This window comes from Stenella coeruleoalba (assembly GCF_951394435.1).
Source record: "Stenella coeruleoalba genome assembly, chromosome: 7".
Classification (NCBI taxonomy): Eukaryota; Metazoa; Chordata; class Mammalia; order Artiodactyla; family Delphinidae; genus Stenella; species Stenella coeruleoalba.
In genome coordinates this window covers 101,632,398-101,644,600 of record NC_137153.1, presented here as the reverse complement: position 1 = coordinate 101,644,600, position 12,203 = coordinate 101,632,398, and the positions used below count along the sequence as shown (strand labels likewise).

Here is a 12,203-nt window from a genome sequence, read left to right as displayed (position 1 = left end):
CATCGGGACCAATACCTAGTACATATTAGACAATCTAATTTTTTATGCACAAATGTCAGTTATCACATTTAGATTTCAAACAAAATTTAAGTTTCAAAAGAAAAAATCTTAACTCTACATGGTTATTGTTTAAAACAATTAAGTTTGCATCATTAAACAAACATAAACTTGTTTACTTTTATTAAGTAATGATGACATAGGTTATTAACAATATATAGAATTTTATTATAGCTTTCTTTTAGGAGTTGAGACAAACTTAATTGAAGACAGTTTTTTGGGGGGTTGGAAGAGATGGATTTTTGCTTGGCAGAAGTATGTGGGTTTTTTACATCTTGGTGTTACGGGATATGGTTTTGAACACAGTTTATGCTTTTAGGAGGCTACTTAAATTTCTACATTCTTCCATAGCCTGAAAAGGGTCCTTTTTCATTATTTTGGATAGTTAAAAAAACAAACCACCAGTCAACATAACTTTCTAGTTCCACCTCAAATCCCAACTTTCTTTTGTGTGTGTGTGCTCATTTCCTCCTGATACTTAAACACAGTTTTGATGTGGTAGAATTTTTTTTAAAGCAAATCTTTGAAAACTTTGATGTCTGAAGTTTGATGTTTGTGTTTTTAATTCTGAGAGACTGTCTTAGCTATATTTTGGTGAGCCCTTTGGGTGGTAGATGCAAATTTGTAAGTTACTGTCTATTTCTGTAAAATCCACTCACTGGTTTTGTTTCATTTAAAACTTTAAATACGATAATTCATACCAGTGATTTAAAAGAGTGAACTTTGGTGATTTAAAGTTTTGGTTTGGGTTTGTTAAATAGAGGTAAATGGATAAACACGTACTCATTTTATTGAAGCACAACTACATTTTTCTAAATACCAAAGGAGAATTTGATTTATTATTTGTTTCTTACATTGCTATTAAAGCTTTGCTTTTACACTCTGCTGTTGCTAGACTGTCCCATCACTTTTCTTTGTATTAACATTTCACAACTCATCACATTCTTATTTTTATTATTTGTTATTATAATGCTTTTTCTTTTTTTCTTTATCTTATTATCTCTGTCTTTTTAAAACTTGTTCTCTAACTTTGTTTTCCATTTTCTCTTTTTACTTTTTCCATACAGTGTTGTTACAGATCTTATAGCAGTCGGTTTAAAGGTAGGAATCTTTTAATATCCTTTCATAAGCATTTTTAAATCTTAGTTTTGGCATTTTTTTCCAATGGTGAAATCATCTCACCTGTTCATAAAATTATCTGTTTTATTGTATGATGATAATCTTTCATTTTTATTTAGCTCCAACATAAGTAGACCTGTAGCTAATTTTGGATTTTATGTGTTTATAAAGAGTGGTTACAATATTATCTTGTTTATATAAAATGTGAACAAAAAGTTTAGCCCAAAATTTCGCTTGAACTATCAGGGTATTTATTTGCTTTTGTTGTTTTAGCAGTTACATGTAACCTAGGCTCTGGTTTATTTTCCTGCCATGTCCTTTCTTTTATCTTGTCTTGGATGCATTTATGAGTAATAAAATAGTAATAGCAGCTAAAGTTTCTTCAATTCCTATTATATAAAAGATGCTTTACATATATTTCACTAATAATTGAAACAGTTCTTCAAGGTAGGTGTTAATATTCCCATTTTAGAGATGAAAAAATAGGTTCAGAAAGTTTGTGTTCAAGGTGTGGTGCACCAGAGTTCAAACACATGTCTTTCTGATTACAAACCTGACCTTTTTTTTCATTGTACCTCGCTGCCAGCAATGAGGGTACTGTCTAAAAGGTGAACAATGGGAGAGCTGGATAATTAATATTTTACAGTAATGATTCTTCTAAGTTATAAGTCATTTTAGTTTTATCAAAATCTTCTCATTTATTGGATTCTAAAATACAAATCGAGTTCATCAATATGAGGCTTTTAAAATATAAATGGAAGTTTTAAGATTTCTTTGAGCAATTTGGTATTTGATGCAGCTGAGTTGAGAATCTAGTTCTAGAGACCACTTACAGTTCATATTACTGTAGAAAATGGAAATAATTCATGTGTATATTATATGTATTTTATGTAAAGTTGTTTTGCTGCTTTCTGTCCATCATCTCTAGCTAACAATTTCAACACTTCTGCATTTGGTTTTATTGGATCTGATGGTGGTACTCATATTCCTAAAACATCTTAAAATATAAGCGTAAAGATAGCAGAGTTTTAGACTAACAATAGGATGTTCAAGATTAGCATAATTGGGGACTACTGCTTATACTGTCTTTTGAAGTTGGATGGAGTTAGCTTGCTTTGGCAAACTTCGAACATATTTTATGAGTTGAAAATAAATGGAGAAACCTCTTGGTGGGATATACTTTTTTTTTTTGGTAGATACTTATGTCAGTTTCTCATTTGGGAATGATACTCATAGATAGAAACCGCAGGCTTAGGCTTATGTCTTGGATCCCTTTTGGTGTCTCCGTAGGGGCAGGGATATTTAAAGTGAGAGTTGTTTTGGTCTTACCAGAAACATAATTTGTGATTCTAGAGTTTATCTGGGAAAAACGAATACATGAAACATTTAAAAAACTTACACTTGGTAGTTGAGGAATTATGCTTGAAGGACTGTCATGCCTGTTTTATTTTGGGGAAAAATATATCTTGATGATAGATAAGAGAAAAATTTAAATGTAAGGCTCAGGAACTAGATTTGAATATGCAATTAGGATCTCTGACTACCTGTGTTCCAGCAAGCAGTTTGGAAACAGAGATCAGATCCTACTCTGAAGAAAGGATAAGCTGATTAGTTGATTCACTTGGCAATACTGCAAATGTCTGTAAAATTATTCATTATATGAAGAAAATTCTCATAAGATTGTTCTGCTTCTTTCTTGGATCCCATCCAAGGAAGTTTAGTTACCAAGTAATAGGCCAATAAGGCTCATATTTTCTCTAGATTGTATAAACCAAAATTAGCTAATTTAAATAAGTTCTTCAAGAATGTCACTTATTTTCTTTTATTTGCTGTCTGAATATAATGACACAAGAAATAGTTTTAGCCAGTGAAAGACTGGATTTCAGGTTATGCTCCATCAGTTGCTTTCCCGGATGCAGAAAGTAATATGGATTTTATTTTAGAGAATTGAAAATACCCTTAAATATGAAGTCCATTACCTTAGTGAAAGAAAACTGAATTGTTTTTAGAGATTAAGTGACTCACTAGAATGTGTCATGAGGGCAGGAATTTTTGATATTCTTCACTACTGTGTTTCCAGTGTCTGGCACATAGTAAGCTCTCAGAAATGCTTGATTAATGAATGGATGCCAAATTCTCACACAGTCAATCAAGTGGCAAACTTATACTGGAGCCCAAGCCTTCTGATTTTGCTAGTGTTTCTTCTAATAGGTATATACCATGGTGAGAGAGAATTAAATTCTTTTTTTAGATTAGAATTTTCTTGAAGATGGATAAACATTTTCAGGCAGCTTAGGGCTGTGCTGTATTTGAGATTTATTTATACCTAGTTGTATACCCTGAGTGTTCTTTGCAGAGTTTGAACCTGCAGGTTCTTTGCAGGGTTTTTGAGCCTTGCCTAAATTAGGCAAAAAATTAGCTTTTCGTACTTCTCATAAAATATTTCTTTTATTTCCATATGTTATTTTGTATTCTGAAATGCTTTTAAAAACAGCAAGAATTGCTGTTCTTAATTTTCAATTCTTTTAAATAAAGAACAAACCAGGTGATGATGATTGATGCTGGGCATGTTTCAAGAACTTTATTATACCAGATAAATCAAGGCATCAGCATTGTGGGTAACATAGCTTTTTGTGTGTGTAACTAAGTGTATTTTAAATTTCTAGTTCATACTTTAATTATTACTAGCTAGTGTATCTTAAATATTTCTCACATTCCTGGGTAATTTTTCAGAATACTATAGTGGCCATTAAATGATTTTTTAAAATGATGATCTTCCATATTAAATATATTTTAGGGATTTTCTAGTTTATCTTTCTATTTTAAATGATTAGATGAGTATAGAAAAACCTAAAAATTTAGGAAGGACTATAATTGGCTTCTAATAATTATCATGCCTGTCGCTATATAGGAAAAAACACTACAGTGTATTTAAATTAATTTTGAAGATTGATTTTCTGTTGCTCCACCAGGAGTTAGCAGACTACAGCCTGTGGACCAAATCCAGCTTGCCACCTGTTTTTGTAAATAGTTTTAGTGAAACACAGCCATGCTCATTTGTTTCCATATTGTCTGGATACTTTAACGATACAATGACAGAAGGGTTATAACAGGGACCATATGACCGCAAATTCTAAAATATTTACTTTCTGACCCTTTGCAGAAAAAATGCACCTACTGCTTGCAGTGTTTGAACTACAGAAAAGGCCTTTGCCAGAAATTTTTTTTGTTTTTTTAAACTGAGCAGTAACTTACATAGAGTGAAATGCACAGGTCTTAAGGGTACAGTGCAATAAATTTTGACAAACGTATCCCCTTGTTTCCTGTTGCCCTTTTCTAGACCCAGTCTACGCAACTCTTGATTTCTGTCACCAAAGATTTTGTGTGTTTGATTTTCATATAAATGAAATAAATATTAATACTCCATATATACAGCATAAGCTCTTTGATGCCTGGCTTTTACTCAGCAAAATGGATTTTTAGATTTATCTATGTTCTATGTATCAGTAGTTCTTTCTTATTTATTAACGAGAGTATTCCATTGTGTGAATATATCACAATATTTAAAAATCCATTCTCATGTTGGTGGGCATTTGGGTTCTTTTCAGATTTGAGCTATTATGAATAAAGCGACTGTAAACATTTGTGTATGTCTCTGGGTAAATGTGTGTGTCATTGTATACTATGCTTAGGAGTAAAATTGGATATGTGTATGTTTAACTTGGTTATTTTTTTAAATGTACCACTTTACACTTGGAGCCGCTTTGTATTACAGTTCAGGTTGCCCCACATCCTTGCCAACACTTTACTGTTAGGAATTCTAGCGAGTATAACTATAATGCCTAGTAGCATCTTATTATAGTTTTAATTTCCATTGACCTGATGACTGGTGGTGGTGTGTACCGTTTCATGTGCTTATTAGCCATTCACTTACCTTCTTTTATGAATGTTAACTTTTTTGCCTATTCTTTTAAAGTGGGTTTCTTGTAGACAACATATCGTTAGGTTTTTTGTTTTTTTTTTTTAAATCCACTCTGAGCAATCAGTCTGTTAATTGGTATATGTAGGCCATTACCATTCACGTTTCAAGGGATGATTAATTTAGTTAAATTAATAAGTACCTTGTTCATAACTGTTTGTATTCATTAGCTTGTTCTTTGTTTTTATTTTCTCCTTTTTTTTTTTTTTGCCTTCTCTGGTTTTAATTGAGTATTTTATATGATTCCATTTATTTCCTCTGTTAGCATCTTATACCTCTTTAAAAAAATTTTTTTAATGGTTGCAGTATACATTTACAGCTCATTTTAAGTCCACCTTCAAATAATGCTATGCTGCTTCATGTATACTGCAGGTACCTTCAACAGAGCATTTCCAATTTCTCCTTCCTGTCCCTTAGGACACTGTTATCTTTCATTTTACTTAACCATATGCAGTAATCACCCAATACATTGTTACTATTATTACTTTAAATAAACAGGCTTTTTAGATCAATTAAGAATAAGAAGTATAAAATACCTTCATTTATTCCTTGTCTTCCTTTCCGTATGTAGATCTGAGTTCTGATCTACATAATTTTTCTTCTCCCCAAAGAGCTTCTTTTAACATTTTTCGTAGGGCAGGTCTACTGATAATACATTTCCTTGGGCGGTACGCGGGCCTCTTACTGCTGTGGCCTCTCCCGTTGCGGAGCACAGGCTCCGGACGCGCAGGCCCAGCGGCCATGGCTCACGGGCCCAGCCGCTCCGCGGCATGTGGGATCTTCCCGGACCAGGGCACGAACCCGTGTTCCCTGCATTGGCAGGCGGACTCTCAACCACTGCGGCACCAGGGAAGCCCCTCTCCTTTGCTTTTGAAGGATGCTTTTCATATAGAATTCTAGGTTGGTGGGGTTTTTTTTTCTCCATTAACTCTTTAGATAGTCCACTCTACTTTCTTCCTGCTTCCATGGTTTCTGATGAGAAAGAAACCTCTGTAATTCTTATCCTTAGTCCTCTGTAGGTAAGGAGGGTTTTTTCCCTCAAGATTTTCTCTTTGTGTTTGGTTTTCTGCAGTTTGAATGATCTGCTGAAGTGCATATTTTTTGGTATTATCCTACTTGGTGTTCTCTGAGATCCTGGGTTTGTGGTTTTGGTCTCTATCATTGATTATGGAAAGCTCTTGGTCATTCATTACTTTGAAATGTTTTTTTCTGCTTCACTCTCTCTTTTTCTCTTTCTTTTTTTTTTTTTTTTTCCCCCAGTTCTTTTGTCTCTTTGCTTTTCTGTTTGGGAAGTTCCTGTTGAAATGTCTTCAAGCTCATAATTCTTTCTTCAGCCATGTCCAATCAGTTGACGAGAGTTTGTATAAGATTGGTAGTATTTTTTCTTTAAATGTTTGATAGAATTCATCAGTGTAGCCATTTGTGGGTGCATTTTCTTTGCAGGAAGGTTTTTAATTATGAATTCAGTTTTAAAAAATAGATATTGTGCTGTTCAGATTTTTTTCTTTCATTGCATCACACAAAATTTGGTGTGCTGGGTTTTAATTTTCACTCAGTTCAAAGTATTTTCTACTCTTAGTGTGATTTCTCTTTTTACCTATGATTTTTTTTTAAGATTTTATTTTATTGTATTATTTTTTTTGTTGGTTCATTGGTTTGTTTATTTATTTATTTTTGGCTGTGTTGGGTCTTCGTTTCTGTGCGAGGGCTTTCTCCAGTTGTGGCAAGCGGGGGCCACTCTTCATCGCAGTGCACGGGCCTCTCACTGTCATGGCCTCTCTTGTTGCAGAGCACAGGCTCCAGACGTACAGGCTCAGTAGTTGTGGCTCACGGGCCTGGTTGCTCCACGGCATGTGGGATCTTCCCAGACCAGGGCTCGAACCCGTGTCCCCTCCATCGGCAGGCAGATTCTCAACCGCTGCGCCACCAGGGAAGCCCTACCTATGATTATTTATAAGCGTGATTTAATTTCTAAAGATTTTGGGGTTTTCAAAGCCAAATCTTGGGATTTCTATTTTTAACTATTTTTATTTATCTTTTTGAAATTTAATTAATAAATTAATGGCTGCGTTGGGTCTTCATTGCCATGCTAGTTGCGGTTAGTGGGGGCTACTCTTCGTCCTGGTGCACAGGCTTCTCATTGCAGTGGCTTCTCGTCGCGGAGCATGGGCTGTAGGTGTGCGGGCTTCAGTTGTGGCACGTGGGCTCAGTAGTTGTGGCACACAGGCTTAGTTGCTCCACAGCATGTCGGATCTTCCCGGATCGGGGCTTGAACCCATGTTCCCTGCATTGGCAGGCAGATTCTTAACCACTGTGCCACCAGGGAAGTCCCTTTCTATTTTTTTAAATGCTACTTTGATTAGAGAACATGCTGTATACCATTTCACACCTTTACATTTTCTGAGGTTTGTTTTAATGTCAAGCTATAGTCTGTCTTTATGAATGTTCTATGTACACTTAAAAAAATGTATAGTTTACTTTTGTTGGGTGTAGTGCCTTATAAATGTCAATAGAATAAACTGGTTGAAGTTTCAAGTCTTCTCTAACTTTCCTGATTTTCTTTCTATTCTGTTAATTACTGAAAGGGGAGAAGAATATTGGAATTTCCATCTGTAGTTGTGGTTCTTTTATTTCTTTTTGTAGTTCTGTCAGTTTTTGCTTTATATATTTTAAAGCTCAGTTATTAGATGCATTCACATTTAAGAATGTTATATTTTCTTGATGAATTAACCTTTAAAAAAATCATTTGTAATATATATCTTTATCTAGTAATAGTTCCTGTCCTGAAATCTACTTTGTGTGATAGTAATGTAGTCATTCTAGTCATTCCAATTTTCTTATGATTAGTATTTGTGGGGTATATCGTTTTCCTGTTCCTTTTCCTTTTCTTTTAATCTGTCTGTGTTTAAGATAGGTTAAAGGATGGATGAGCCAAAGAGATAACAAATAGCAAGATGGTAGGCTTAAATCTACTTGAAGGATTAGGTTTCTAAGGACTGGCTTCTCTTGCTTTCTTTTTGTTTACTCTGATAAAAGTGAGCTACGTTATGGAGAGGCCCATTTACAGAATGAATCCTGCCAGCAACCACTTGAGTGAGCTTGGAAGTGGGACCTCCATTTCCTCTATTGAGCCTTGAGATGATTGCAGCCTGTGAGAGACTCTGAGCCAGAGGACCTAACTAAGCCATGCCCAGGTTCCTGACTCTCAGAAATTGAGTTTAAAAATTCTTGTTTTTATAAGTTGCTAGATTTTGGGGTAATTTGTTATGCATCCATTCATAACTAATACAACTACCTAACTCAAAGTAGTGAATAAATACTGAAAAATGAATAGTAAAATAGCTTATTAATGTCCAAGTAAGATCATGTAAGTGCAAATACTTTTTTGGTTGTAAATCACTGTGCATATGACTTTTTTATATTACCACATTCTCTCTCTCTCTAATAGCTTACCATAATTTATACATACTTTGATTTTTCCCTTTTAAAGGTTTTCTTTTTTCATAGTATACCAATGTGGTGAATTTCATCGATATCTTAGTTTTTTGAAACTTTAATACAAACTTACAGAAAGGTTGTAGAATAGTATGAAAACTTATATAACCATTACCCAGGTAATTCACATTTGCCCCATTTGTTTTATTATTCATTTATAGTGTTTCTCTCTTTTTCTTTATACATATGTGTATGTTACTTTCTGTAGATATACATATATCTCTCTATATTCTTTTTTTCACTTTCTGAATCATTATTTGGTTAGCATGATTGTCAGCCCAGCTTCTCCACTATATTAAGTTACTAATTTTCCCTTCGTAATTAATAGTTTGTCAAGGAGATTCCTTGAAACTTCACTGATATATTATTTTACTTTATTCTTTCACCCCTAAATACTTTAGAGTGTAATTGCCTAAAAATAAAGACATTTTACATTACTGTAGCATAATTATCAAAATCTGGAAGTTAATCTAAAATGTTCCCTCAGTCTTTTTGATTCATGATATTGACATTTTAAAAGAATATAGGCATGTTATTGTGTAGGATATCCCTTACTTTGAGTTTATCTGTTTCTTATAAATAGATTTAGGTTATGTATTTTTTCAGGAATACCACAGAAGTCATGTTCTATTCTCAGTGTATTTTATCAGAAAGCAGAGGATGTTGATTTGTCCTATAACTTGTAATGTTAACTTTGATCACTTGGTTAAAGTTGTATTTGCCAGGTTTTCTGCTGTAAATTTACTGTTTTTCTCTTTGCAACTAGTAAGTATTTTGTGGAGTGGTACTTTAAGGCCATGCTAATATTATTTTAATTCTCAAATTTTAATCTACTAATTTTAGCATCTATGTGATGGTTCTTGCCTTAATTCGTTATTATAATGATAGTTGCAAAGAGGTGATTTTCTAATTTTATTTTTGGAATCGATTTCATTCACTAGCTGCTTAAAATGAACTGATTAACTTTCATTCTTTTGCTGTTTTGTGGAACAACTTTTTTCTTCAAAGTTTAGTTGATCTCACCTGCAAAGTCATCTGGACCTGGGTTGGTAGTGGGGGATAGGGATGTCTTTGTCTGTTATTTCACTATCTTTAATTCTTATGGTGAATTCAGGTTTTTTATTCCTCTCACAGTAATTTTAGGATTTGGATTCGCTCTTTTGCTCTCGATTTTTTCTTTTTTGAAGTAATTTTTTTTGAGTTAATAATTAACTCACATATTTTAAAATCTTCTGTTTTCTCATAAATGTATTTACAACTATAAATTTATCTTAAAGTACTAAAGCTGGATCCCACAAGTTTTGGATTTGTGTTTTCATTTTTATTATATCTAAGTATTTTTATATTTTACTTATGATTCTTAAAAAATTTCCTTTATTTATTTATTTATTTATTTTTGAAGTATCGTTGAGTTACAATGTTGTGTTAGTTTCTGGTATACAGCAAAGTGATTCAGTTACATATATATGTTTATTTATGTATATGTATATATATATTCTCTTTTTCAGATTCTTTTCCATTATAGTTTATTACAGATACTGAATATAGTTCCCTGTGCTCTACAGTAGGGCCTTTTGTTTATCTGTTTTATATATAGTAATTTGTATCTGCCAATCCCAAACTCCTAATTTATCCCTCCCTCCTCTTTCCCCTTTGGTAACCATAAGTTTGTTTTCTGTGTCTGTGAGTCTGTTTCTTAAATAAGTTCATTTATATCATTTTTTAGATTCCACATGTAAGTGATATCATATGATATGTCTTTTTCTGACTTCATTTTAGTATGATAATCCCTAGGTCCATCCATGTTACTGCAAATGGCATTATTTCATTCTTTTTTATGGTTGAGTAATATTCCTATGTGTATATATATCACAACTTTTTTATCCATTCATCTGTTGATGGACATTTAGGTTGCTTCCATGTCTTGGCTCTTGTAAATAGTGCTGCTAGGAACATTGGGGTGCATGTATCTTTTCGAAAAAGTTTCCTTTTTAACTCCAGGATTATTTACTGGCTTTAAAAGTTTAGTTCCCAAACATTAGCCACTCTTTTTAATTTTGTTTCTAATTTTATTGCAGAGAACATAGTATGTTCAGTATATTCCTTTGGAACATATTGAGACTTCTTTTATGAACTAATATGGGAGTTGGCAAACTATGGCCCAAGGGCTAAATAGGGCTCACTGCCATCTGTTTTTATGCATCCTGCCATCTAAAATGGTCTTTATACTTCTAAATGCTTGAAAGAAATCCAACGATTAATACTTTGTAACAGGTGAAAAATAGATGAGATTCAAATCTCAGTGTCTATAATTAAAGTTTTATTGGAACATAGCCATGCTCATTCATTTTCATATTGTCTGTGACTGCTTTTGTGAGTTATGACAGAGACTGTATGGCCCACAAAGTTTAAAAGCCCTTACTATTTGGCCCTTTACATATAAAGTTTGCCAACCTGATACAATGTCTGTTTTTATAAATGTTTATTCTTAACTGGATGTCTGGTTCTGCATTCAGTGTATCTATTAGTTCAAGTTATTGATTGTATTTTTTTTTCTGGTCATATTTTTTATGTTTGGTCTATTACTTTCTGGTCTATTACTTTCTAAGAGAAATGTATTAAAATTTCAATTCAACTGTTGATCTATCTTTTTCCCTTACATTTCATCAAGGTTTTTCTCACATTATTTTGGTTCCTGAAACCCACATATCCCTTCAGCTTCTACAGCTTCTCCATGGTTGATTTTGGAGATGGGAGTTAACAATTCATGTTAGCTTCAGGCTTCAGACCAACCTATTTATTACTTAGTATGAAGTACAAAGGACAGTGGTAGCTTCAGGCTTCAGACCAACTCATTCTAGTTTCAGGCTTCAGACCCACCTATTTATTACCTAGTACAGTGAGTACAAAGGACTATCACCTAGATATGTTATTGTGAAATTTTAGAGTTCCACCGATGAAGAGATGATTCAGAAAGCTTCCAGGGAGGTGGGGGCAGAAAACAAGTCAACTTCAAAGAAATGAATGTCAGACTGGCATCTTACCAGCCCTACTATATGCTAGATGAAAATGGTGAATCTTTTCCTAATTTTCTTAGGAAAAAATAATTTTTAACCCAGAATTCTTGGCTGTCAAATGATTACTTATGAGGATAGAATTTTCAGACATGCATGGACCCAGAAAGTTTACCTTGGTGTTTACCATCATTTAGGTAGTTGTTAAGGTTGTACTCTAGCAAAATAATAATGTGAACTAAGGACAAGGAAGACAGAAGTTCAGGAAAAAGTTGAGCCAACCCAGATGAAAAGTGAAAAGAAGACCTTAGTTAATAGCTGTTCAGAAGTCCTAGAAAGCAGTCATTCTAGATTGAAGCAGGAGAAAAGGGGGTTTTAGGAGGGAGATCTTAGGAAGAAAAATGAGGAGTACATAGAATGAGTGGTGCCATGAAGAGTTTGGGGAAAATATGAAAATATGATGATAATAGTGTGAGGAAAATACAGTTTTAAAATGTCACGGAAAGCAAAAATGAATGAATGAATAAATAAATAAAAAT

The 12,203-nt window shown here is 33.5% G+C and overlaps 1 protein-coding gene across 4 annotated transcripts in view; it reads left to right on the top strand.

The window, feature by feature from the left end:
* Positions 1 to 12,203, top strand: part of PTBP3 (polypyrimidine tract binding protein 3) — a 108,209-nt gene that overhangs the window by 1,976 nt on the left and 94,030 nt on the right. For 2 of the 4 annotated variants that reach the window (XM_079928030.1, XM_079928029.1), the window contains exon 2: positions 1,125 to 1,158. The exons of the other annotated variants lie outside the window; for them this stretch is intronic. In XM_079928030.1, the coding sequence (XP_079784156.1) occupies positions 1,125 to 1,158 (34 nt within the window). The remainder of the gene's footprint in view (positions 1 to 1,124; positions 1,159 to 12,203) is intronic. 4 annotated transcript variants of the gene reach the window in all.